Below are 26,782 nucleotides of genomic sequence, written 5' to 3'. Positions count from 1 at the left end.
TTTTAAGCTTTGTTCATTAGAGCAAATTCATAAATAAATCATTCTTCAATGTGAATGAATTGCTTCCATACAGTTCTTTGCCCATATCCTTATTATCTTCTGTTGACGTCCCATGTGCTAATTTTATCTCCCCTGGATTTTGAGGCCAAAGAGCAGGTCTCCACTTTCACACCTATCACAGGGTCTAGCACAACTCTGGGCACAGAATAAGTGCTTGACTCATGCAGATTGATTTTATGACTGACACACATGGTGACAGCAAACATCCTCTGTCCTACAGCAGGCCTGGCCAAGTGGGACCCAGCAGATCCTGCTTCCCCCGGCGTGGCAGCAGCTGACTGGGGTGGCCACGCACACGTCGGTGCAGCATGCAGCTGTGATTCCCGAGACCATGGCCGGCACCCAGCAGTTGGCCGACTGGAGGTAAGCGAGGCAGCAGGCATGTCTGGGATGGGAGGCACGTCTACCACTGACCCAGAGAGCTGCCGGGCTGGCCTGTACCAGAATCTCCTGCTTTTTAAATTAAAAAGATTATTAGGTGGAATAGACTACAGTGTAATGAGAGGTTATTTTTAAATAAATGTGTACCAGGACACTAGAAAATCAGCTTCATTGCATTATGGTCAGTTGTCATTTTCCACCCAAAATTCAGTTCCATTATTTGATCACCAGTGTAATTCACCAGACTTGGCATGGGGCGATTTTTTGGTTGTTTCTCAGAATTAAATTCCACTCCCAGAAAACAAAGATTTGTCACCAGCGAAAGGATGCGGAAGAGAGTCCCTGGGGCTCCTATGCAATTCCGGAAAGTGTTCTCGAGGTGTTTCGAGACGCGAGCACACTGGAGTCATCGCAGACCTCCCAGGGGGAGGCTTGACAGAAAGGGCTTTATTTGGGATGATAAAGTCTGGTGTGTTTGCTGAGTGTATCTCTTCAGTTGATAGTCATATCTTCGAGATTCAAGTGCACTTTCCGCAGACCCCAGAGGCAACCAGCTGACAGCCACCAGCATGCCACACCCCCTGCATCTGTTTCCAGAGCCCCCCACCCCATCCCGCTCGCCAGCTTCATCACTGACACGTCGCTCCGTTGTTTTTATGGCCGCTTTCCACTTTTCCTTGTACCTGCCACCCACCCCACGCCAACACCGCCACTATGCCCCGCTGCACCAGTGCAGAAGCAAATGGCAGCCCCCAAGTTGTCCCCAGCTTCCCGTGGCCCCCTGCACTGTCTCTCTTTCAGCCCAAACAGCAGGGCAGGTCACACCCCTCACCCTCTTGACAGTCTCCATACCAACCATGGAGCCTCCTGACAGCTCCTTTTCTGACCTGAAAGGCTACTGTGAATGAAGAGCTCTGGACAAAAGGTCGAGAGGTAGAGAGACAGGCCCCCAGTCCAGCCTCAACTGTAGCTTCCTCTGTTCTGCCAGTTAATTTTCTAATTACTAATATACTAATTCTAATTTAATTTACTAAGAAGAAGAGAGGAACACGGGCTGTTTATCACAGCCCCATTCACTCCCCACTGACAGCACTCCCCCTACATTTCCCCCCACTCATTGGCAGCACTTTCAAACCAGGTAAAGCTGGGGTCATGTCTGGCCCTGCAGGACCTGGGAAAAGTTACTTAACCTGTATGAGCCTTGGTTCTTCTTCAGTAAAGCGGGATATTCGTCTATTCATAGGATCGTTGGGAGGTTTAAATTTAAGATAAAGAAACAAAGCACTTGACTGAATTTAACGTACCCTACCAGCGCCTGGTACATGACAGGCAGTAAATAGATCTGTTATCTGCCCTTCCCCCATTCCCACTGGTTCATGCTCAGCAAGACCACCTTCCCTCTTCAGCTCATTAGGAACAGCAACCAAGTGGAAAGCTGTTTGACCAGTTGTGGTTTTTTCCTCACCCCTTCTTCTAAAAGACCACACGTACGCTGTACTCCTTCCTTCCTTTGTCTTTCAGCATTTCTAGCTCATTGAATTTCAGCAATACTCACTCACTCATGCATATTTTCTTATCCCTCATCCCTCCTCATCTCTGATCTGGTGACCACAGAAGACACCTAAAGCTGACACAGTTTCTTTTCAGTCTCTTCTCCATTTCATGTGTGGTCCAAAGAACATCTGTAATCGTGGCTAATAAACAAAAGAGAAGTACCAGTGCTAGACCTGTATCAAAGGAAAAAGAGTGCCATGTCTGTAGATGAAATAGCAACAAAGTAAAGAAGCTACAACATCAGTTTCTAAAGTTCATGGAAATGTCCAAAAGTGTCTCCCTACTTCTTTTTTTCCTATTCATCTTTCTCCCTAAGTTTCAAATATAAATTTCATAATATTTTAAAAATTCAGATGAATTCTATACCTTTTCATTTTATTATGTATTAAATGGGTTTTTATGGGCAATTCTCTTAATTCATCACTACTCTTAATATTTCTGTGGGAAAACAAGCCTTTGAGCGCCACACAACCCAGATCCCATATAACCCATTTTCAGGATAATGGCTGGCAGTGTTTCTTATCAGCATGTGTCTGACGTTAGTAATTTTCACTTAGTACCAAACTCTATGCATGTCTAGTCAACCTTCAGTTAATCTAATTGTTCATTCAGGAAGCGTGTAACTCATTAATCAGCTACTACACGCCCGAGCGTTGTGCTAGCCGCTGAGGAAATTCTAAAGTGTTAACACTTCCGAACGCCAGAAACATATGGCACCCAGTCTTCGAAGTGTGTTTTTCACATAAACTACAATATCCTCCCTTATAAAGTGGTATTACTGAGATATCCTGCCTCCCTCACAGAGTGGAATCACCCACTGAAGGCACTTGGTAAATTCTAAAATAAAATACAGAGCACAGTCACCTGTTCAGGGACTTGAAAAGCTGGAGGAAATATTTATTTTCTCTCCCCAGAACTTAAGCTGAGTCTGCCTACTTGGCATCTCCCTGCTTGAAATGCCCTCTTTCTCACTCACCAAGTTGTGTCCCTGCCTCTTAAATGTTACTGCACCAGGGAAACTTACCTGTTGAAGTCACCTGGGGTGGCTCCTCCCTTCAACAACTCTCTGGGTAGTGAGAGGCCCACCTTTTGGGTTTAGTTTGGCTTTTAATTGGGGAGGGAACTTTATCTTATAAATGAGCTCTGATTCTATAAAACCAGTAAAGAGCCTCTTTTCCCATCTTTCTTTTAGGAACACGCATGCTCACGGTAGCCATTACAATCCCATCATGCAGCAGCCGGCGCTATTGACTGGTCATGTGACCCTTCCAGCAGCTCAACCCTTAAATGTGGGCGTGGCCCACGTGATGCGGCAGCAACCTACCAGCACCACTTCCTCCCGGAAGAGTAAGCAGCACCAGTCCTCTGCGAGGTAGGTGGTGAAAGAGTCTATCCCTGTAGGAAGGAGACCTCGAGGAGCTTGGAAGTTAAAGATCTGGATCCCTGGAGTGGGACAGGAAGTGGCCGGTAGAATTTGCTAGACCATGTGGGGAGCACTAGGGTTTGAAGGAGGCACTCATTCTGAGGTCTGAGTGCTGACCCTGCCAGCACCCAAAGGTTGGGGGCCTGGGACCACAGTGTTCAGTGTCTGGGCCTTGAGCGGTTCTCCACTTCTCTAGAAAACACTCAGGCTGACCTCTGAAGTTGCATTTTCAAAACCATAGTAACTTTATTTAAAAGTAGTAGAGGGAATTCCCTGGCAGTCCAGTGGTTAGGACTTGGTGCTTTCACTGCCATGGCCGCCCTGTCAATCCCTGGTCCGGGAACTAAGACCCAGCTTCTGGTGCAGCCAAAAAAAAAAAAAAGGGGTAGTACAGAAATGTGCTTTCTTTGAAATCTACGGTCAGAAATTTAACTCATTTAGCTACTTGCTTAAATACAAGCAGTAACTTTGGTTAATCCTAGACACTAACCAGCAGAGCAATAATCTTTCCCATTTCCTCTAAATCCAGTTTCATCTCCATGAACTCTTAAAAATCAAGATTGACAAAGGCCATGTGCTGTTTAATTGCATTGATAAGGTATTTTGGAAAAGGTTAAACTATAGGGACAGAGATCAGATCAGGAGCTGCCAGGGACTAGGGTTGGAGAGGAGAGGATTGACAAGGAAAGAGCATAAGGGAATTTTTCAAGGTGATGACAGAGTTCTATATCTGGATCGTGACGGGGGTTACCTGACTGTATATTTGTCAGAACTCATCAGGCATTTCAAAAGGGTGTCTTCCACCGTACATAAATACCTCAAGAGACCTGACTTTTAAAAAATAGAGATTTCCAAAAAAATTTTTTTTTAATTTTTTTAAAAAATAGAGATTTCCAGACAAACGAACAAACAAGAAAATCAAGATTGTGTGGATGCAGAATTTTTCCTGCATCTCTCTCCAGTGGCACTGGCTGGGAGATACCTAATTGCTCATTTGGAATAGGCTAATCAAGAGAAGTCTAGTATAGGAAATGTCTAGTGAATTTTGGTTTTCTACTTCCTTGTATAGGAAGGTGCCAGAAATTAGGCCTGCCCTTTTTCATTCTTTTTCACTTGAAAACTAATCCAAGAGCTGACTTCCTTAAGTTGTCATCCTTCCCGAACAAGATTCTTATTTGGATGTTTCTGACAACTTAGGGAAATTCATGTCAGATCAGTGGCAGGCTTCCAGAATGCTTTTGCGTGGCAGCCCTGTGACAGCACACCTGTGTCTTTGTTAGATTGGGTGGCAACAGAAGCCACTGTCTCGATCCTCACGTGCTGTCATGCTCACCCTGGTAGGTGGTCGCCAGAACCCTGGTCTGGCCAGGAGGTGGGGTTTAGCCTCCTTGTAGCTCACCTTGGCCAGGTAGGGGCAGGGAGAACCCTTGGCCTCTGACCTGCTGGCAAGTCCCTCTTTCTTGCCTCCTCACCACCCAGCTGCCTTTAGGAAGGCTCATTGCCAGTGCATTTCAAGATCAGTATCACTATAGTGAAAATTGGGTGTTTTCCTATTTTTAAGACCAGTGCCTTAGGCATAACAGTTGGGAAGACCAGAAGGCTTTCCCCTGTCAGGTGGTGCCATCAGGCATACTCTTCTTTAACAACACCAAATGGACCATATTTTAACTGCTCGAGTAGTGAAAACATAATCTCAAAATTGTAACGTATTAGTAATAACAAATACATAGTTCTGTGGTAAGTACAAAGAATGGAACAATCTTATCAGTAACACTTCTTACTACGAGCCCCCCAAAAGGAACAAGCAACATATCTGATATCAACTAAATAGAAAATTAAATAGATCTGCCTTTATGGAATTATTTTCATCTTTATTGCCATCCCTTTAGCTAGAAGATGCTAGAATCTCTAAGGACATATCACAGTCTTAAGTTTCATCATAGGCTGGCTTTGATCTCACTGTACAGATATGACCAAGGTCAGCAAGGGTTGATGGGGAGGGGAAAAGGTAAGGTATTTTTTTCTCCAAAGTTACCAGAAACTACATTGGCTGATTTGATAAGTAATTTTGAGTTGATCAAAATCAAGATTAAAAGGTCCCTTTTTAAGCATACCTTTTCCTCTTGCATTTTTCCTGATTTTTCATTGCAATTGAAACAGACTGGTAAGGTTCCTGTGATGCCCGTGTGTCAAAAATCCAAAAAAACCGTTCTTTGAAAAATTATACCCACACAGATACTTTTATGGTCATGTCCATAAAAGGAGGAAGAAGGGAAAGCTAAGCTTTAACATTAGATCCTTTAGATCCAGGAACTCTTAGGAAGTGCGTGTTTTCGTGTAATCAGTGGTAAGCCAGCCATTAGCAAGGAAACTAAAGCTTCCTGTGCAGATACTTTTCTTCCACCTCTCAAACAAGAGCTAAATACATTGTCGAGGATGACCAGATTGAGCTCAGGGAGTTGGGCCTCGACCCTGAAGACAGCGGGCTGCATTGGGGCAGACACCCCTGAAATCCTGGGCGTTACGTCTGCCCCCACAAGACCAGCCCAGTCATGGGTCACAGCCCTGTGCCCTCTCCTGAGAGCCCTGACTACTCCCTTTGTCCCGCTGGGGGCGGGTGCAGGGGGCCAGGCCAGAGCCCAGAGAAGGCCAGGCTGCTGCCCCCGTCTGTGTCGCGGCTAACTGGGAGAGAGAGCTCCACAGGCAGCCGCTTCTGCAGTCACATTAGGTCTGAGTGCCCTGGTCCTCTACCTGTTTTACGGAGACTTGGCGAAACTGGTGTTTCTAGACAGTTGAGCCCCTCGGAAGGAGCTGCCGGGTCTGACCCTCTCCGTGAGCGTGTGTGGCTTTGTCGTTCCAGAAACGTCTCCACCTGTGAGGTGTCCTCCTCTCAGGCCGTCAGCTCCCCGCAGCGGTCCAAGCGTGTCAAGGAGAACACGCCTCCGCGCTGCGCCCTGGTGCACAGCAGCCCGGCCTGCAGCTCCTCCGTCACGTGCGGCTGGGGCGACGGGGCCTCCAGCACCACCAGGGAGCGGCAGCGGCAGACAATAGTCATTCCTGACACCCCCAGCCCCACGGTCAGCGTCATCACCATCAGCAGCGACACGGATGAAGAGGAGGAGCAGAAGCATGCCCCCGCCAGGTGAGGCTGTGCCACCTTCAGACTCCAGGAAGGAGTGGAGTTGCGTTTCCGTCTCGCACGGAGACAGTTATGGTGGATCTGGACCACCTTGCATCGTCCAGCGTGATGACCCCTCTCTCCCGGCCCCTGAATTTTGGCTTTGCCGTGTCCTGTAGCCCTAAGGTGATTTCAAGGGAACGTCAAACAGATTTTCCATAATTGTTGAAAGCCGAAATGATTTTGAGTCACTTTGGTCTTAAAAAATAGTCACAGGCCCTTTACACTTGGGGGACGTGAGGCCGTAAAAATCAGGCACACGGTGCCAGTGTATATCGAGCCTCCTGCGCTAAAAATCTCTGCCTCGGGCTATTGAATTTATTCCTAGTTGGTCAGGCTGTTTCTCTAACACTGCCTTGGCTCTCTCAGAATTTGAGGTAATTGTCCAATTAATCAGAAAGTTTCCTGTGTCTGATTAACCCCGTCTATGGAACTGCCAGTTGGCTCTTCACCCAGAGAGCATTACTGTTTATTCCAAAGCAGTAAGAACTCATTTCACTCTCTATATGCTTCCTGGGGAGAGGGAAGAAATATTTATTATATTTGTGAGACTGTTCACCCTAGTGCCAGAGCCTCTTCTCTACACTTTCCAGCCAGACTGCAACGGAGTGCGGTATGAGCTTGGGCTGTCTGATGGTCCCCTGGAACTTGCCCCTCTAGACGGTCGGTCCCCTGGCCTTCAGCACCCCCGGGCCTCGGGACCTTGTAGATCCAAAGTCTCACAGTCCCAACCTGCTGGCGCCTCCCTTTGGGACCCAGGACCTGGGAAGGGAGGCCTGCCCCACGCTGCCAGTCAGCGCACATCCCATGACCTGATGTGAAGCTTAACTTTCACAGTTAGGCCCCAATTACTAATTCCTGATTGGATACAATGTCTCTGATTGTAATCACAAACCCTTTTGATTAGATAATAAATTCCTACACTTAAAATCATTACAAGATATGCAGATAGGATGATTCAAACATTCTCACTACAGCTATTTCTTCCTGCATGGGGCATCCCGTTCCCATCTTTATAATGAGCTCAGTGTCTTATCTTCTCAGGATAGGGCTAGTGTATCTTTCATTCCAGTATCCTCTTTAGTGGCCCAGCCTAGGCTTCAGTGTGTCTCAGAGAAGCATATCGTGGAGCATTTCTGGTCCTAGCATTGGGCCAGGCGCTAGAGGGGCCACGGGGCCGGGGGGATGGGGCTCAGTGCTTCATTCCCAGGCTGCCTGTTCCAGAACTGGGCTCAGTTTCCTTTTGGAGGACAGTCCCAAGTTGAGTCAATACTCCGTCCTGCCCAGTGCCTCGTGCCTCGCCTGCCCTTCCCAAAGAGAAAGGCTCCTCCCGGCTGGCTCCGGCCCGGCCCCTGGCCTGGAGCAGCTCGTGCACACATCTGTAGCATCAGGCACGAGAAGGACCAGAAACCTCACACAGCCCTTTGCCACAACTGGAAAAAGGCGATTTTAAAATCCGACAACTGACTAGATTGGAATATCATTTTGACATTTGAATTGACACAGAATCTCGACCTCTGTGCTCAGGAGAGAATTGAATAGTGGGTCTGAGGAGAAAGAGGATGAGAGAGCCATCTCCCCACCTGTCAGGCCGCTGCCGGGGCCGTGAGCGCAAAGCGAGCCAAAGCACAGGCTGCTTCCGCAGCAGCTCCGGGGCCCAGAAAGAAGAGAGCTGGGGTACTTGACATCATGTGAGGACCTTGGTGGCCTCACAAGTGAGTCAAGACGTAGGGGAGGGCAGGGAAGGAGCTGACTGCCAGGTGCGTGTGTAAGCGACAACCGCAGACAGCGACAGTGGGCTGCTGAGTACCAGAGCTTCATACAGTGGAAAGCGCAGGGGACGGCCTGCCTGCCCAGGGGAACGCAACGCACCAGAGAGGCTCCGCCAAATGGGGGAAGCCGCAGGCTGAGGCCAGCGCGTAATCGAGAGGGGTGTCAGCTGCGCACAGGTGTGAGGGGAGGCGCACAGAATGGGATGATAGTGTTTTCTGGAGGGATCAGATGATCCTTAAAGGAATGTTTTAGGACCCAGGAAGACAGGGAAGTGTATTTGATTCTGAGGAGGATCAAACAGAAACCAGCAGCTATTTTATTCATAGCGAACCATAGCGAAGCCGCCGTGTAATGTGACCACGTTAATGTGACTGCATTTTGTAATGAGAAAAGAAACGGGGAAATACGATTACTCGTTCTTAGATATCAGAATTATGGCAAACTTTAACACAGTAAATATCTATTGGCCCCACTGGTAAGATACTACGCTCGGAACCACAGGTGCTACATAAATAAGGTAGAGAGCCTCTGTCCTCAGGAGGTTTGCAGGGTAATAAGCTGGGTAAGACGCTTGCAAATCATCATAACATAAAACAGAATATCAGCCCCCTAGAAACTAGCAGAGGCCTGTGGGGATTCAAAGGGGAAGTAGCTTGAGGAAGTAGCAGGGGAGAGGAGGCTTTTCAAGGTCAAAGGTCCTGATGGGTGTGGACAGTGGGTAGAGGAGGTGAGACTGCAAATTCCAGCGAGATAGGTGGTGGGCGGAGCCTCAGAGGTGGGCAGAAGGGATCAAGAGCACGTGGGGCCACTGATCAGAGAGAAAGCGGGAGGCAAGGAAAGAAGGGACTTCAGATTGGAAAGGGAGATTTGAGGGTCTCTCCTTAGGTGGGCATGGCCAGCTTTGCGAGGAGCTGCTGAGGAGCTGCTGGGAAAGCATCAGTCCTGGGAAAACAAGGACGTGCCCCCAGGTGCAGCCCTCCAGCTGGAAGCTTCTCTACCTGTCAGTGCTCCAGTGTGAACCGTGGAGACTTCCCTCCTAGACCCTGACCGTTCTTGTTCCCAAACCTGATTTCTCCCAGCCGTGAGCATCTCGATTCTGATCTTCTGTGTCCCTGACCTCATTTCCTATTTGCGGCTCACCCCCAGTGCTAGCCCTGTAACTCTGCCTGAAATGCCGATCACTCCCCATCACGTGACTCAGCCTCAACACAGCAGCCAGAGAGCGGGATGGGGGGGTGATGCTCACAGGGGTGGTGAGCACGGACCACATGGCAGCGTCTTTTAGAGCCGACGTGAGACAAATAATGGTAAATCCACCTTTTTTAGGACTAAGCTTGTCACTAAATCTCTGGGACCAGCTGATAATTGCCTAGAATTTTCAGAAGAATGCCAAAGCAAAATTATCATTCCTGCCCCCCAGTACGTGGCACTGTTTGTTGCCGGATTAGGTGGATGGTCAGCAAGTCCTCCTTGTAAGGAGGACTCTAGAACGTGGGGCAGGCTGGGGGCGAGTGAGTTAGAGAGGAGGGGAGTCATAACAAACATTCCCCAGGTGTTCTCACCTGCACTTCCTGTGCATCATTCGATGGAATAGACAAGGCCAGTAGTTGTAGTCCCATTTGATAGATGAGGAAACTGAGGCCCAAGAAAGGTAAGTGACTCACCCAGATTGACAAAGTTCTAAGTAGCAGAATTAGGATTCAGGTTCTGTGACATTGAGGAAATGGCAGTCTTAATTACCGGCAAAAATAATTGATTTCTCTTCAGTCATTAATTCAACACATTATAAATTGTGTCCTGTGCTTCCTCTGACCACCACCATGCCCACACCCATGGCCACACCCACTGTGTGCAGGGCACCAGGCCAGGGCAGTGGGAGAGTCCAGGGTATGTTCACTGAGCCCTGACTGGGGCGAGGCATTGATTGGTCAGAGTGCTGGGGCTCTAGCAGCAGGCAGGGCAGAAGTCAGCTCTTCTCATTCTTTAAGAAGATTTGAAAAAGTGAGGAGGCCAAGGAAGACCCAGCAGCCTCCTCTTTCTCGATGTTGGACGAGGGGGCCCTGTGGTCATGGCTAGAAAATTTGCCTAAAAATAGCAAACAGATATTTTTCTGGGTCCCCCAGGATTAGGAAGTAGAACCAGTCCTATTTTAAATATATTTAAATGACTTTGATCAGAGGAGCATTTGACTGTCCACACGTGCTGAATAAGCTATCGTTTCTCCCTTGAACTTTCCTTGGAGAAAGTTTATGGGTGCACGTCTTGTTATTCAGACCCTTCTGCCAACCTTGCCTTGTGCTGAAACTGTCTTTTAGAGGCCATGAGGCTACATCATACAGTCTTCCAAAGTGTGTGACCAGAGTGGCTCATTTCAGCTGATCAATTAGAAATCATTTTGCCCAGTCTCCATTATTCATTCATTTATCTGTTCGTTCAATTATCTGTTTCTGGTGGACGGGGTTCATTTACTTAGGTCATCAGGGCACTGCTATATTCTGCATCACGTTGGGAGTGTGTTACAGTTAATGTGACAAAAATGTGAACTTCAGTAGAAGATTGATTCATCAGGATCACTAAGTATTTTAAACAGGGATCACTCTGAAAATGTTTACGCAAAAAAAAATGTGACCCCAAATGTTCTTCTTTACACTAAATTGAATATCTATAGAGAAATTACTATAGAAAAGGCACAGTCAGGAAGCTGATGTACTGCTGCTCAAAAGACAGCCTGAAAAATTAACGTCCACTTATCATTGGAAAAACGCACACACCCGCTTAGGCCAACATTGTGCTGTGCTAGTGGCATCAGAGTCAAGCTCGAGGGAAGAAGCAAAGGACCCAACTCACAGTGCCATTTGGAGGGCTCGTTGCTTTGCGGTGTTAAGTTACACCCCACAGATGAACAGAGGATGTTTTGTCGAGGGAACTCTACTGCATCTTTATTACAGGGTTACGTTCAAAACACCCCAGTGGGGGGCTTCCCTGGTGGCTCAGTGGTTAAGAATTCGCCTGCCAATGCAGGGGACATGGGTTCGAGCCCTGGTCTGGGAAGATCCCACATGCTGCGGAGCAACTAAGCCCACAACTATTGAGCCTGCTCTCTAGAGCCCACGAGCCACAACTACTGAAGCCCACGCGCCTAGAGCCCGTGCTCCGCAACAAGAGAAGCCAGTGCAGTGAGAAGCCCATGCACCTCAACGAAGAGTAGCCCCCGCTCACCACAACTAGAGAAAGCCTGTGCGCAGCAACGAAGACCCAACGCAGCCATAAATAAATAAATAAATCTGTTTAAAAAAAAAACAAAACACCCCAGTGGTTAAGGGGGTGCATTTTATGAAAACGCTGTGTTTTGAAGAGGAGACATTGCACCGGACTGTCCCCAGCCACCTGTCCTAACACTGCCGCACGTTACAAAGCTTTCACAGACGTGTAGCGACTTCGTGGTGTCCTCCCTGCCTTCTGCAGGGCAGAGGGTGGAGGGCAGGAGCGGGCTGGGAAGCACAGGGCAGAGCCGTGCCCAGCGGATGGACCCAGCGCGATCCGGAGAGACTCGCAGGCTGGAGCGCAGGAGGTGGAGGGAGAGTGAATACCTGCTGCTGTGCGTGATGCGTGAGGACTGGGGCCACCCTTTGCTCCTTCTAGGCCCTGTTTCAGATTTCTCCAGAAGGTAGTCATGTAAAACGTGACTGTAATGGTGACACAGATATGTGTGTGTGTATGTTGAGAGACATACACATAGATATAAACATGTGGATAATGTAACGCGAATGTAATGTATGCACCCAATTTAAAATGTAGATTTATTTGGTTCTCACTAATGACTTTAAATTGGAAGCCACATGATACATCAGAAGCACACTGGCCTGGTGGCATCGTCGCCTGGCCCCTCTTTTCACATGAAGGGCTGGTTAAAAGCCGTCGGCCTTGTATTTATTTCTAGCTGGGTGGAGAGGGAATGGGAACAGCATAGCGAGCTGTGCGCACGCCTGTGCAGGTGGCCGGCTTGGCAGCTGTCACCTCCATCAACTGGGACAGCTGTCCATGCGAACAACCCCATGGCCCATGCTTGGAGGAGACCACCGTCACCAACTGTGCCCCTGGTGAAAGCAGCAGGAGCAGTCTCAGTTGCCTTACGTTCTCAGTCTCGCGGGTAGGAGGGGGCTGTGTAGCTAGTAATTAAAAGGGAGTGCAGGCTCTGGACAACCCAACAGCGAAAAAAATAACAACCTAATTTAAAAGTGGGCTAAGGACTGGGACCGACGTTTCTTAAAAGAAGACATGTACGGGGCCAACAGCCATATGAAAACCGCTCCACGTTATTCGTGATCAGGGAAATGCAAACCAAAACCATGATGAGATATCACCTCACACCTGTCGGGATGGCTGTTATCGAAAAGAAAAGATAACGAGTGTTGACGAGGAGGATGTGGAGACACTGGAACTCTTGTGCGCTGTTGGTGGGAATGCAAATTGGTGCAGCCGCTATGGAAAACGGTATGGAAGTTCCTCAAAAAAATTAAAAATAGAGCTGCCATATGATCTAGCAGTCCCACTTCTGAGTATTTATCCAAAAGAATGGAAATCAGGACCTCAAGGAGATAGCCACTCCCATGTTGATTGCAGCATTAGTCACAATAACCAGGATGTGGAAACAACCTAAGTGTCCATCAGATGAGTGGACAGATGAATGGATAAAGAAAACGTAGCGTGTGCATGCAGTGGAATACTGTTTGGCCTTAAAAAGAAGCAAATGTGCAGTATGCAAAAAACCTCTCACATGAGCTGTCTAAGAGTCAAATTCACAGAATCAAAGAGTGGAATCTCGGTTGCCAGGGACTCTGGGTAGGGGGAAATGGGGAGTCACTGATCAACAGGCATACACTTCAGTTGAGATGAATAAGCTCTATAGATCTGCTGTACAGCGTCACAGCTATAGTCATCACTACTGTATTGTATACTTAGAATTTTATGAAGGTAGATCTCATGTTGCATATTCTTACCACAATAAAATAAAAATTTTTTAAATAAATAAACTAAGACCACACTTAGTCACAAAAAGAAAAAGAAGAAGAATTCTAGCTCTTGGTTCCAACCTGACTTTGCCCCTAACCAGCTGTGTGGCCTTGAACAACCAAGTGACCTAAGCTCTCCACATCTGAAGTTGTTCTTAAAATGAAAGTTGTAATATTCTTCACCTCGTAGTTTTGCTGTGAAGATTAGAGGGGATAAAACATGCAGGGGACTTTGAACAGTAGTTGTGCATTCAATAAACGTTTCCTGTGTTTAGTAATCAATGTCATAGTAACAGACGAGCAGTATTTTTCACATATAGCATTAATTATGGCATCAGAGGCATGAAATGAGTCATGGAAAGTTCACTGGTGGAGATGAGTGTTGACTCAGGTCTTGGAGGACGGAATTGATGGTGATTGGCAAATGGAAATCAGAAGCACATTCCAGTTAGGGTCCTACAGAGAAGGGGTCACAGATTTGTGTCTGATCTTCCAGCAGTGTTTTCTCCATTGAGGCTGATTTCTTTACTTAGCTCCTTATTTCTTTTCATCATTTTAAAATGATGAAAATCATCTATTGCCATCACAGCACAAGGCAGTCATGAGCTCTGGCAGCTTTGGTTTTTATTCGGAAGTGATGTTCTATCGAGACCACTTAAGCAAGTATCTCTCATTCTTCTCCTATCACTGTTTCTCACTTCCATTAACCAATTCATAATGGGATTGATAAGCTATCAATAATAATTAGACACTACAGTGGGATGAAGACCAGTAGAATAGACACGTAGGAGCCAAAAGAACCCATAGTAGTAATGTCAAATGTGTGCTCATTTTTTTTTATAGTCTCTAAGTGATTAGCTTTTTTTTTTTTAATTTATTTTTGGCTGCGTTGGGTCTTCATTGCTGCGCGCGGTCTTTCTCTAGTTGTGGCGAGCAGGGGCTACTCTTCCTTGCGGTGCGCAGCCTTCTCATTGTGGTGGCTTCTCTTATTGCGGAGCACGGGCTCTAGGCGCAGGGGCTTCAGTAGTTGTGGCATGTGGGCTCAGTAGTTGTGGCTCGCAGGCTCTAGAGTGCAAGCTCAGTAGTTGTGGCACACGGGCTTAGTTGGTCCGCGGCATGTGGGATCTTCCTGAACCGGGCCCAAACCGCTATCCCCTGCATTGGCAGGCGGATTCTTTTTTTTTTTTTTTTTGCGGTATGCGGGCCTCTCACTGTTGTGGCCTCTCCCGTTGCGGAGCACAGGCTCCGGACGCACAGGCTCAGCGGCCATGGCTCACGGGCCCAGCCGCTCCGTGGCATGTGGGTTCTTCCCGGACCGGGGCACGAACCCGTGTCCCCTGCATCGGCAGGCGGACTCTCAACCACTGTGCCACCAGGGAAGCCCTGGCAGGCGGATTCTTAACTACTGCGCCACCAGGGAAGCCCGTGTGCTCATTTTTTTAAGCTGACTCGTTTAACAATTTCTCATTTGTTCTCTAATCTGCATAGTACATCAGGTAGAGCACAGAGATTTCTAACAATAGAAAAGATTAAAAACAGAGCTATCAAATTAATTCACCTTTTCCAAACCTGTCACATGTAAATCCAAAGAGGTAGGTAAATCAGCATTAGACTGTGTTGTACCTATCTGCTCCTTGGGCATGGGGACTGCCAGATCAGAAAAAAGGGATGGGACCCATGAAGAGTTCGGAGAGGTTTTCTCCCACACTCCTTGGCGTAGATGACAAGATACTGACATGCAGAATTCCTCAGCATTTCCGTCGGGAGATGGCCCCCAATTCTGAGGGTCATCTAGACCAAGCTGTCCCTTCAGTGACGGGAAGCTCACCGATTCATTAAGCGGCCCCTTGTATGTTCAGATAATTCCAGTTGTCAGAGAATTCGTACTCGTATTGAGCTGAAGCTTCTCCACAATTTCTAAAATTGAAGAATTCCAAATATGTCCAACTTGAATTTTATTGCAGCTTGGCCAAACTTAGTGGTGTGGGTGTGGGTGTATGTGTGTGTTTAGTTTGCTCATTTTCTAAACTACTCAGAACCTAAGGAGGATATATAGTCAGCAGGAATTGTCTGGGTCTGGGTCAACATATAAGGTACACTTACTAAAAGGATTTATTTTCTCTCCAAATTAGGAGTAAAGCGAATACTATTTTAAGTGTCTTTAATAATAAATCTTCAAGGGACCATCACGATGGCTCCTTTAAGGCCACTCTCCCTAACGGATGTCATAGCAGGTTAGAGCTGGAGGGACATCCATGGTCACCCCAATATCCAGGCCACTGCCCGAGGTCACACCAGTAAATGGACAGCAGCGCCAGGACTAGAGCACGAGCTCCCAGGACACACTTGGGAGCAGCCAGCCTCTGCTGTTCGCGTGGGGTCCGCCCCCCACAGGCCATGCATCTGCAGCAGAACATTTCTGCCTTTCGTGAGGTGACCAGACGCGTCACTGTGTGTGTGTCATTTAACCAGGCACAACTGGCTGTGACCGAAGCTGAGAGTGAAGGGCAGGACACCTGGAGCTGCATGCTCATGGCCTCCGGCGCTGACCCTGGTCCGGGGAGCGTTTTGTGATGGTGCCCGTGGGGGGGGTTGGGGGGGTGGAGGCGGAGGGCTGGGCGTTCCTTTAACCGCGTGGCTCGCAGACTGGCCCCGCCACCCCCCCCCACAAAAAGCAGTTGCAGGTTTCACCTGTCTATGCTTTTTTTTTTTTTAACATCTTTATTGGAGTATAATTGCTTTACAGTGGTGTGTGTGTTTCTGCTTTATAACAAAGTGAATCAGTTATACATATACATATATCCCCATATCCCCTCCCTCTTGCGTCTCCCTCCCACCCTCCCTATCCCACCCCTCTAGGTGGTCACAAAGCACCGAGCTGATCTCCCTGTGCTATGCAGCTGCTTCCCACTAGCTACCTGTTTTACATTTGGTAGTGTATATATGTCCATGCCACTCTCTCACTTTGTCACAGCTTACCCTTCCCCCTCCCCGTGTCCTCAAGCCCATGCTCTAGTAGGTCTGTGTCTTTATTCCCGTCTTACCCCTAGGTTCTTCATGACTTTTTTTGTTTTCTTAGATTCCATATATATGCGTTAGCATACGGTATTTGTTTTTCTCTTTCTGACTTACTTCACTCTGTATGACAGACTCTAGGTCCATCCACCTCACTACATTCATTGCAGCTCCATTTACAATAGCCAGGACGTGTCTATGCTTTTTAAGGCGGCTCTCCTTCCTCTCAGGGTTCCTCCCAGTTTCACAGCTTTCCACAATTCCTGCTGCCCTTGGGTCCCTTGTCCCTACTTTCCAGGCATGGGGCCTTTCCCTGGCGCCCCACTTTCTAGTTCTTCTGCCAGATCTCAGTCGTCCCCTCCCTAATGATACCATTTGCTTCCTTTTATATATATATATATATATATATATATATATATATATAAATTTATTTTTGGCTGTGTTGGGTCTTCGTTGCTGCACGCGGGCTTTCTCTAACTGTGGAGAGCGGGGGCTACTCTTCGTTGCGGTGCGCAGGCTCCTCATTGCGGTGGCTTCTCTTGTTGCGGAGCACGGGCTCTAGGCACGCGGGCTTCGGTAGTTGTGGCACGTGGGCTCAGTAGTTGTGGCGCACGAGCCCTAGAGCCACGGGCTTCAGTAGTTGCAGCACGCAGTCTCAGTAGTTGCGGCTCGCGGGCTCTAGAGCGCAGGCTCAGTAGTTGTGGTGCACGGACCTAGTTGCTCCGCGGCATGTGGGATCTTCCCAGCCCAGGGCTCAAACCCACGTCCCCTGCATTGGCAGGTGGATTCTCAATCAGTGCGCCACCACGGAAGCCTGTTTTCTTGTTTCTGAATAAGCATATGGACTTCTAAAAACTTGAGATAGAATTTGCGTGCCATACAGTTCATCCATTTAAAGTGTACAATTAAATGGGTTTTGGCCTATTACATTAATTTTTTAAGTTGTGGTACTACGTATATAATAAAATTTGCCATTTTAACCATTTGTAAATGTACAATTCAGTGACATTAAATACATTCACAGTGTGTGCAGCCATCACCACTATTGCCAAAACTTTTCATTCACCTCAAACAGAAACTCTGTACCCATTAAGCAGTAACTCCCCAAACTCCTCTTCCCTCAGCCCCTGGTAACCTCTAATCTACATCTGTCTCTATGAATGTGCCTATTCTAGAAACCTCATATAAGTGGAATCACACAGTGTCTGTCCTTTTGTGTCTGGCTTATTTCACTTAGCGTAATGTTTTCAAGGCTCATCCATATTGTAGTATGTATCAGAACTTTATTCGTTTTTATAGCTGAATAATATTCCATTGCGTGGCTATATCACATTTTGTTTATCCATTGATCCGTTGATGGGCACTGAGGTTATTTCCACCTTTTGGCTATTGTGAATAATGCTGCAGTGAACATTAGCATACAAGTATCTGTTAGTTTCTGCTTTCAGTTCCTTTTCGTACTTAACCTAGAGCAGAATTGCTGGGTCATACGGTAACTGTTTACCTCAAACTATGTTTGAGCAACAAGCATATGGGCTTTTTGCGTTTCAACTGTTACAAGTAGGAAGTGTAGTTCTTACTATAAATATATGCAATCAGTTCATTCCTCGCCTTCTTTTGGGTTCTTAATTATCATCACAGCTCCTTTGGCAGTTCATCGTGGAAGTCTTTATGACATCCCTTCCCTTTAACTGATTATTTTAAGGATTTTACTGTTTAACTTGTCATGTTTTTATACAGTCCCCCACTGAGATGTTAATCTCCTCCAAGAGCGGAGACGTGTATTATATTTCTTTATACAGAAATTCCCTGTAGCGCCTAGCGTAGATCTCTAAGATACCTAACGGATGAGCTTTAACTTCTTTCATATCAATCTCTGGTTTATTCCTAGACTAGAAATTTTTCCAGCAAGTATGTACCTTCATAGAATTCATTTTGCCTAGAGATGTTTTTTGCAAACCTGTTTTCACCTGTTTTTAAATGAAGTAACACTAATAATAATCATGGTAGAAGCTAGCTTTTTTTTGTAATTGGAATATAGTTGCTTTACAATGTTGTGTTAGTTTCTGCCACACAGCGAAGTGAATCAGCCACATGCATACATACATCCCCTCCCTCTTGGACCTCCCTCCCGCCCCTACCCCGCCCCCATCCCACCCAACTAGGCCATCACAGAGCACCAGGCTGAGCTCCCTGTGCTATATGGCAGGTTCCCACTAGCTATCTGTTTCACACATGGTAGTGTATTTATGTCAAACCTAATCTCCCAGTTCATCCCACCCTCCCCTCCCTGCCGTGTCCACACGTCTGTTCCCTACGTCTGCCTTTCTATTCCTGCCCTGCAAATAGGTTCATCTATACCATTTTTCTAGATTCCACATATATGTGTTAATATACGATATTTGTTTTTCTCTTTCTGACTTACTTTACTCTGTATGACAGATTCTAGGTCCATCCACGTCTCTACAAGTGACCCAATTTCATTTCTTTTTATGGCTGAGTAATATTCCATTATATACACGTACCACATCTTCTTTATCCATTCATCTAGAAGCTAGTTTTTACAGTATACTTACTATAAATGGTAAGTGCCCATCCACTTTGGATGGTGTCGTGCACCATCCAAAGCACTTTGCATGTATTTTCTCACTTCTCAAAACAAGCCCGTGACATAGGTACTATTAATATACATCTTACTGATAAGGAGACTGAACCGCTCAGAGGTTGAAAAGCTACACCACCAGCACATGCTGAAGTTAGACATCTGTCTGCCAGGCGTGTGTCCTTATCCACAGACACAGTTAGGGAGGGACCCTTCTACCCTGAACCGGGGAGGACAGAATATGCAGCCCCAGAAGAATTATCTGGCCCAGATGTCAGCAGGGCAGGGTCCAGGGAGCAGGGCGTCAGGCCCCCTGCAGGCTCACTCCCAGCCCCTCAGCCTTTTGTAGGCTAGCAGCCCTGCTGTCCTCCCACTTCCTGGGGCTCGAGTTCCCTCATTTCTCTGCCGCCCTTAGTGGTGGTAGGATTGATCTTGGAATGTGGCCTGTGGCTGACTGTGTGACCTTGGGCAAGACACCTGGAGGGGATGTTGTGGCTGCACTAGGTGCTCTATAAATACCAGCTTCTTCTCTTAGCACAGTAGTTGCAAACTGACCGTCTTATTTAGGCAATAGATATTTCTTAAAAATAGACGATCAATATACAAAAATAGATGAAAATCCATTTTTAAAACCTTCCCAATAAGCAACAAATTCCATATTCGTCATCGCACCAGCCTCTCACTAGCTTGGAGGCAGACAGAATGGGTTCCCAAAGGAACCAAACATAAATATCTCCGGAAAAAATGTGCTGGCCCAGAGCCATCCAAAGCCAGTTCCTCCTGATGCCTCCTGGTGTCAGTGCATCAAGTCTCAGTTGTGGGATGGAGACCAGGGATTCAGAGCCGCGCCCTCACAGACTCAGCGCCTCTGCCCTCACCCAGATACCCTGTCGGTCCCCCACCCCATCGTCGGCCAGGCAGAGGGGAAGCTGCAGGAGGGCCGGGCCTCTCCTGAGAAGGGGACTCAGAGGTCTTGGGTCGCTGCTGTGTGTGGGATCAGCGTGCTCAGAGCCTCACTCTCTCCCGTCCCTCTCACTGCATCCCGGTTCCTCTTGGATGTCCTGTTCCCTCCTGCCTAAATTGGCTGGGTCTTCCAGGTCCCGAGCCTCACGAGCTTATGTTGTTCCATTCCCGGCGGTGTTTTTCTCCTACGCCTGGGCCTCAGGTGGCCTGGGTCTGGCTGGGTTCTCTGTTTGCTTTCGTGTCCCCTTCCGGTGGCTCAGAGGGCACTGCCACACAGCTCTGTGCTGCACGCACCTCCCCGGTAGGTCAGCTGAGCCCGGCTGCACAGGGGACAGCCCAGGCCTGCCCAGAAGTTTCTCTTGCCCCCATTTCCAGAAGCTTCTGTGGGCCCCCCTCCAGCCCCTTCTCCCATCCTCACATATTCCCCCACCCCCACTGGTCAGACTGGTGACACTTGTGCCTCCCCGCTAGGGTTCTGGAGAGCAGAAGTCACATTCCCACCCTGTCTCCGGCTCTGCCTGTCCCCGCCCCTGCCCCAGAGCACAGAGAGGCTCTTCGCCGTCAGTTTGGTGTCTCCCTCCCCAGCCTCTCACAGTCCTGCTTTCTCCCCTTCCGTCTCCAGCCCTGTGTCCAAGCAGAGAAAAAACGTCATCAGCTGTGTCACGGTCCACGACTCTCCCTACTCCGATTCCTCTAGCATCACCAGCCCCTACGCCGTGCAGCACCGCTCCGGGCACAGCGCCGCCACCTTCGACACCAAGGGGAACCTGGAGTCGCACTGCACCGGGAACCCCCGGACCATCATCGTGCCGCCCCTGAAAACCCAGGCCAGCGAGGCGCTGGTGGAGTGTGACAGCCTGGGGCCAGGTAATTTGGGGCCAGGGCGGCCAGGAGCATCTCTCCAGAGGCTGGTTTTCTGGTTCCCTGCTGTTCGCCATCTTGTTACGGGAGAACTACTAAGCCCCGGGTGGTAGTAGATCCTCACCCAAGGATCCTGTTCAAGAAGACTCCCTGTTGTCAGCCCAGGAGGCCAGAGCTGACCTCACACCTGTCAGAGAAAGTCCTCCCTGGGATGGCCACCTCACTTCTCAACTGTATCTCATGGATGGATGGATGGATGGGGTAGGGAGTTTGCAAAGAGTTGGCTGCCTGAGCGAAAGAAAACACGCCTGGTCAGCCCTCAGTGTTTCCTACTGAGAGGGGCTTGTCTTTGCTCTCACGGGACTGTCCTTCAGGAGCCGTTTGTTCTGGAATTATCCCATTTGGGCGACCCTTAGGGTTCTCACACCTGGAGGCAATGCACCATTTTAACATCCAAGAGAGTGAGAAGGAAGCCTTTCTTTTGTAATATGGGAGAAGGGTGAATGAGAGAGAAGGCGAGTAAGGGAACCGGTGGGTCCCAGGGCCGGTGCATCTGTTTAGGAAAAGATACATCTGAAAGGTGAGACTCTGGACATTGACCCCTCAAACCTCTGCTTGCCGTGCACCCTCAGGTCCTCAGGTAGCCCCGCACGTACCCCAGTTATAAAGATCGCAGCCTTAAGTGCACACAGCTTGGTGTGAAGGGCTCTCCTGCTTAAATAACGGTGAAGGTCTCAAGACTGTGTTGCGGAAAACCTCAAGACCAGCCCTTTTACCGAACAGGAGGAGAAGGAAAATTCCTTTTCATCTGTAATCTAAAATCCAAAATGCTCCAAAAACCAGATTTTTAAGTTCACAGTAAAGTCAGTCGGTAAAACCTGACCTGAACTAACCAGAGGCGATTTATAGTCCCTTTGTCATATTCCTGTTTGTGTCAGAGTCATATTTGTGCCCCTTGGTGAAATGTCCCAGTATCCTGTAGCAGAAATAATCACTTTTTTTTTAATTACGTGGTAGTGCACAGGGCTCCACTGGGGGTAACCTAATATATTGAATATATACCACATGACCTTCTAAAATCGGAAATTCTTGATTTCAAAAGTGTCCGACCCCAGGGATTTCAGGGAATTCCCTGGCGGTCCAGTGCTTCGGACTCTGCGCTCTCACTGCCGAGGGCCCGGGTTCGATCTCTGGTCGGGGAACTCAAATCCCACAAGCCACGCAGTGCGGCACAAAAAAAAAAAAAGTGACACCAGGGATTTCAGATCAGAGACTGTAGACCTACAGGAGGAGACGATGCATGTTGTAAATCGAGGATGCCCATGTTCCAGGACATGTCAGGGGAACTCTGTAATAGTAACGGTCCCTTTACACTTCAGGACGATGGTCTATAAGAATTGACTCAGGATAGACCTTATGCAGGTCCTCTAGGAATTGATAAAGGCGGGGGGAAAGGTAGCTGGTGCTGAATTTCCCTTGGCCTTTTAAGTACCGTGGAGGATGCACGAGGCAGCGGCCAGATCGCCGCAGGCTCGATGTCTTCAGCTCGGAACTTTGTCGGCCCGGGTGCTGGCGCCACAATGCGGAAGGTGACAAAATTGAGAGCTACTGAAATTTTAAGACTAGTCCAACCCCCTAGTTAAGACAGGTCAGGGGACTGAGGGCCAGCTTTGTCCCACATAACGCAACAGTTTTCTGTGGGGAACCACGACGGCGAGAGGCGGGGAGGCAGCTCTGTGGAGCCCACAGGTCACGCCTTTCACGCTCCATTGCCCGTTTCCACCATCAGCCGTCGGGCTGTGGGCCGCCCCTGGCGGATTTGAGCACTCACCCCAATGCGTTTCCACAAGGACTGCTACAGCTGAAGGGCTGAGAATCTCTCAGGGATGTTTTCAACCAAAAAAAAAAAAGAAGGTTATTCTCAGTAAGGCAGCTGGTTCTAAGGCACCTGGTGCCACTGTCTCTGGGGAAGCCCATGGTATAGTTTCCCAATGGAAAGAGAGATTTATGTTCCCCTGTGAGGACACGCTGCACGGTCTTTCTAGTGACAGGCAAGGGGCGGGAAGGAACTTCATTCTGGTGCCTGTCCGCCCCCAGAACGTGGTCCTTCTCAACGCTGATATTCTCTGTTAGCTCAGTCGTCCTAGGCTTGGAGAAATCAAGCAAAGCAGCCTTCCTCAGCCTCCTGGGGCCCCGCTGGCCCATTTACGGCCAAGGTGAGAAGCGTTTCAGCCACCTCTGCTGGGCTGCCAGGCTTCCCTGAGCCCCCCAGGTCAGGACGGAGGCTGTGCAGGTGACGGTCCATTTTCTGTCATTGCTAATCCCCTCTGTGGGTCTCAGCTCAGGAAGGATCCCTATTTCTCACGTAGCCTCCTCGAGTCTCTTGGGTCAGTTAAGGTTCTTCTGGGAGGCAACAGAGTGAACTCTGCAGTGCCTTAAGGCAAATAAGGAATTTATTGGAAGGGTGCAGGGCTGAGAGAAAGTTCAACAACTAAGTCCCAGGCGGGACAGGAACCAGAACTCCTTGGTCTGAGCCACTGGGGGCCCGACACCTGCTCTCTGAACCCTGCTTCACCCTGACCCAGTGAGCCCCGGGCTCCCAGTTTCCCAGTCCCAGGGAACAGAACTTGCTGGTCCCAGCTTGAGGCAGACACCTGTTCCCTGAGCATTGCTTTGGCAAGGGGACAGGGCACTAATAAAGACATCAACCGTAGTTAACACAGCTAACACCTTTAAGGGCTCAACATGAGCCAGATACTAAGTGTTCTACGTGCGTTAACTCACGTAATCCCCACAACGACCCTACATGTAGTCACTGTTACTTTCCCAGTTTTCCAGATAAGAAAATGGAAGCACAGAGAGGTTAACTAACTCCACCACGGCCATGCGGCTGTTCCTCCAGGGCTCACCCAGGATTGAAGCAGTCTCCCACCTGCCTTGTTCAGACAGGGCCACCAGGGGCCATCCGTGAACCCAGGGCTGTTGCCGGGCAGCAGATCTATGAGAGCAGCTAGGCAAGGCTCGAGCAGAGAGCTCTGTACTGTCCTCCCAGCTCCGAAATACGCCTCAGGAACTTGACCTTCAGCACTTGCCTTCTCCACTCCATGGTCACTTTCTCTGCAGGAGGAAATTACTATTTTAATCTCTTGGTCCCTTTCGGGACTCCCTCCCTGATTCTGGGGTCCCCTGCTCTGGCAACTTGACAAGTTCCTGTCCCACTTCCTGTCCCCGCGATGACGGTAGCCTGGCTCTGTCACACCCATTTCATCTGAAGCCCTCTAATCTCTTCACTTGCAGCCTCACGCTGTGGATCCCTTGCACTCAGAGTTTCTCCCTCAAATATAATTACCGCAAAATGCCCAGAGAGTTGAAATAGGAGCAGAGAGGTGCCATTCACAGCTGGGCCCAGGCAGCAGACACAGCTGGTGATACGCTGCAGGGCAGGAAGGGTTGGATGCCTGCACGGTGGCACCATGGCTGATCGACGGAGACAGTGTTCTCCTGATAGGCAGCATTTGCAGCTTTGCATCCCTCACCCTACAGTGGGTCCCCCGAACCCCGCCCTCCGCCCCCCAGGCTTTGGAGGGCCTTTGAGAGTCTAACCAAGCTTGGCCTGAGCACCAGACCCCGATTCCACAATGCAGGTCAGCTGTGTCCACCAAGGCCTGGCTGGCTCCTGCTCTCCTGGGAAGCTTGTGAAGGATACGAATTCCTGGGCACCCCCGACTGGGGTGCGCTTCAGTGGGTAGGATGGGAGGGCCGCTGGGCCCCAAACCACGGTTGGATTTGGGGTCTCTGTTAGGGCGCTGCCCCCTTCCCAGTGAGGCAGCTCTCCCTTTACTTGAGGGGGACTGTGGCCTCAGGGAGCAGAAGGCTCCCCTTGACTTCATTGTGCTCCCCGGTCTCCTGTCCCCCGGTTTCTGGTTTGCCTTCACTTTTCAGCTTTCTCTCCTTCAACAATTATCAGCATTCTCTCTTGCCGGCCCCAGCCTCACGCGGCTCCTCTTTGACCCTGATCTCATCACCCTGGGGTTCGTAACAGAATTGATCCAACCCAGTTACGTCAAGGGCCTGATCCTTATTACGTGTGCTTCATTCGTTCTTAGCATCCTTCACCCCCAAGAGCTGCCAGACTTGCCCATTTTACGCTCGCGACCCCAGGGTACCTGACTGATACCGTATGAGGCTTTTGTGTTTCCCAAGGATGCTCAGCCCCAGGAAATCTTCTGAATTCTCTGCTGAACAGCACAAGAAACAGACCTGCCTCTGAGGTCCTGTGTATGTCTTGCCGGTTCTCCCTCAGCTACCAGGGTCTCCTCTTGAACTCCCCACTCTGGGCAGCTCCCTCAAACGTGAGTGGTTTTAGAGTCGGGGAGTCTGCGGAGGACAACGTAGGTTTTGGCGGATGTCCAGATTCCCTGTGCCAAAGGCTTCTTGGCAGTCACTGTGGATCACTTCCTCTTGATCTAGACAGAGCTTCAGCACAGAAACGTCTGACATCAAGAGAGACACTGAGAGGCAGGCGAACAGTCGCACTTGATTCCGCACATCCTGTACCCGGGCGTACAGCCCTCTGCCTGTGCCCCCTGGAGACACGAGCCGCACCCTGCCAGGAGCTGGTGTTCACAGACCACTCAGCACCGAAACTGACGCGAATGGGTTAATATAAACCTCCTCGCCCTATTCATTTTATTCCGGCTCTTTCTCCCCCTGGGACATGTAGTCCATCTTTTGAGACTCGGTTTTCTGTACGCTGCTCCATCTGTCAGCGTGTCTCTGCATCTCGGCAGATGGCCCCCCACTGCACCCCTGGCTGGGACACGAGGAGCTGCAGAGAGCTCTCCTTCTGTCTCTTAGACTCTCCTTATGCTTTTCGGTGTCACCAGATAGTAATTCTAAAATCCAGCAGGGTTTGCTCCCAAGCCGCAGGCCAGGTGCCAGCCCAGAGTCGGCATCGTCACCGGGTCTGGGGGCAATGCTGCTGAATGGTGATCACCCAGTCTCGGGAAAGGGTTCTTGGAAGACCACTTGTTGTCCCCCAAGGAGTAGGGTCTTCCGGGCAGCTGAGGGCCTGTGACGGACCTGTGACCTTTTCCTCCTCCCAACACAGTCACCACCAGTCACCACTCGTCCTCCTACAAGTCCAAGTCCTCCAGCAACGTGACCTCCACCAGCGGTCTCTCTTCAGGGAGCTCATCTGGAGCCACTGCCTACCGGCAGCAGCGACCTCTCAATCTCAGCCAGGTAAGCCCGCCCGACGGCCCCTCGCCAGGGGCACCAGGGTGGACCCTTGCCCACCTCCCGGAGATCCAGCCCCTCCCGTGGCGGCAGGAGGCACCCCGAGTGACCTCTGGTGTTCTCGTTCTGCTGTGGGTCACCTTGGGGGAGGCGGATCCCCGATTCACAGAGAGCCGGCCCAAAGCAAAATGACTCGTCTGATGCTCCGAAGTACTTAGTGACGTGGTGCCAGAGCTTAAAATAGGCTGGCCCACGTCTTGCTATTTCGGCCCAGCAAAGGGTAAAACACTGCGTCTGGGTCCCATAGTCTGACCGTGCTGGGCCTAGTGAGTCATTACAGTGAAGGAGGCCTCCCACAGGGACCTCAAACCCAGGAAAAGAGCCGGAGGATTCGGAGAAGGCGGGTGACATTCAGGGGGAATGTAAACAAGACAGAGTCTCCACGGGCAGCGCTCAGCCTGTGTGTAGAGGGTCACTCGGGTCTGAGTTGCAAAGTGGACTGCGGGCCCTGTTTCCTTAGAAGCTCAGAGGTAAGATAAGGGAGAGTTTGTGTTGAGAAGCCCTTCATCGGAAGCGGTGCCCCTGGCTGTAAACCGAGGCCGCGTCCGTGTCATGACTTAGGTTCTCCAGGTGAGAGAGGGCTGCTTCCTGTGTACCTGTGACCTCAGACAGCGAAGTGTCTGAGAGCCTGAAGTTTAGGGAGCAGGACTTCACGGTGAGAG

At 49.4% G+C, this 26,782-nt stretch overlaps 1 protein-coding gene across 2 annotated transcripts in view; it reads left to right on the top strand.

The window, feature by feature from the left end:
• Nucleotides 1-26,782, top strand: part of HIPK2 (homeodomain interacting protein kinase 2) — a 197,239-nt gene that overhangs the window by 158,005 nt on the left and 12,452 nt on the right. For both annotated transcript variants that reach the window (XM_029233511.1, XM_029233510.1), the window contains exons 10-14: nt 281-423; nt 3,188-3,367; nt 6,279-6,560; nt 20,584-20,828; nt 25,933-26,066. In XM_029233511.1, coding sequence (XP_029089344.1) covers nt 281-423; nt 3,188-3,367; nt 6,279-6,560; nt 20,584-20,828; nt 25,933-26,066 — 984 coding nt within the window. The remainder of the gene's footprint in view (nt 1-280; nt 424-3,187; nt 3,368-6,278; nt 6,561-20,583; nt 20,829-25,932; nt 26,067-26,782) is intronic.

Source organism: Monodon monoceros, unplaced genomic scaffold, assembly GCF_005190385.1.
Source record: "Monodon monoceros isolate NGI ecotype Baffin Bay Population unplaced genomic scaffold, NGI_Narwhal_1 Super_Scaffold_2, whole genome shotgun sequence".
Taxonomy (NCBI): domain Eukaryota; kingdom Metazoa; phylum Chordata; class Mammalia; order Artiodactyla; family Monodontidae; genus Monodon; species Monodon monoceros.
This window is presented reverse-complemented; position numbering and strand designations above follow the sequence as displayed.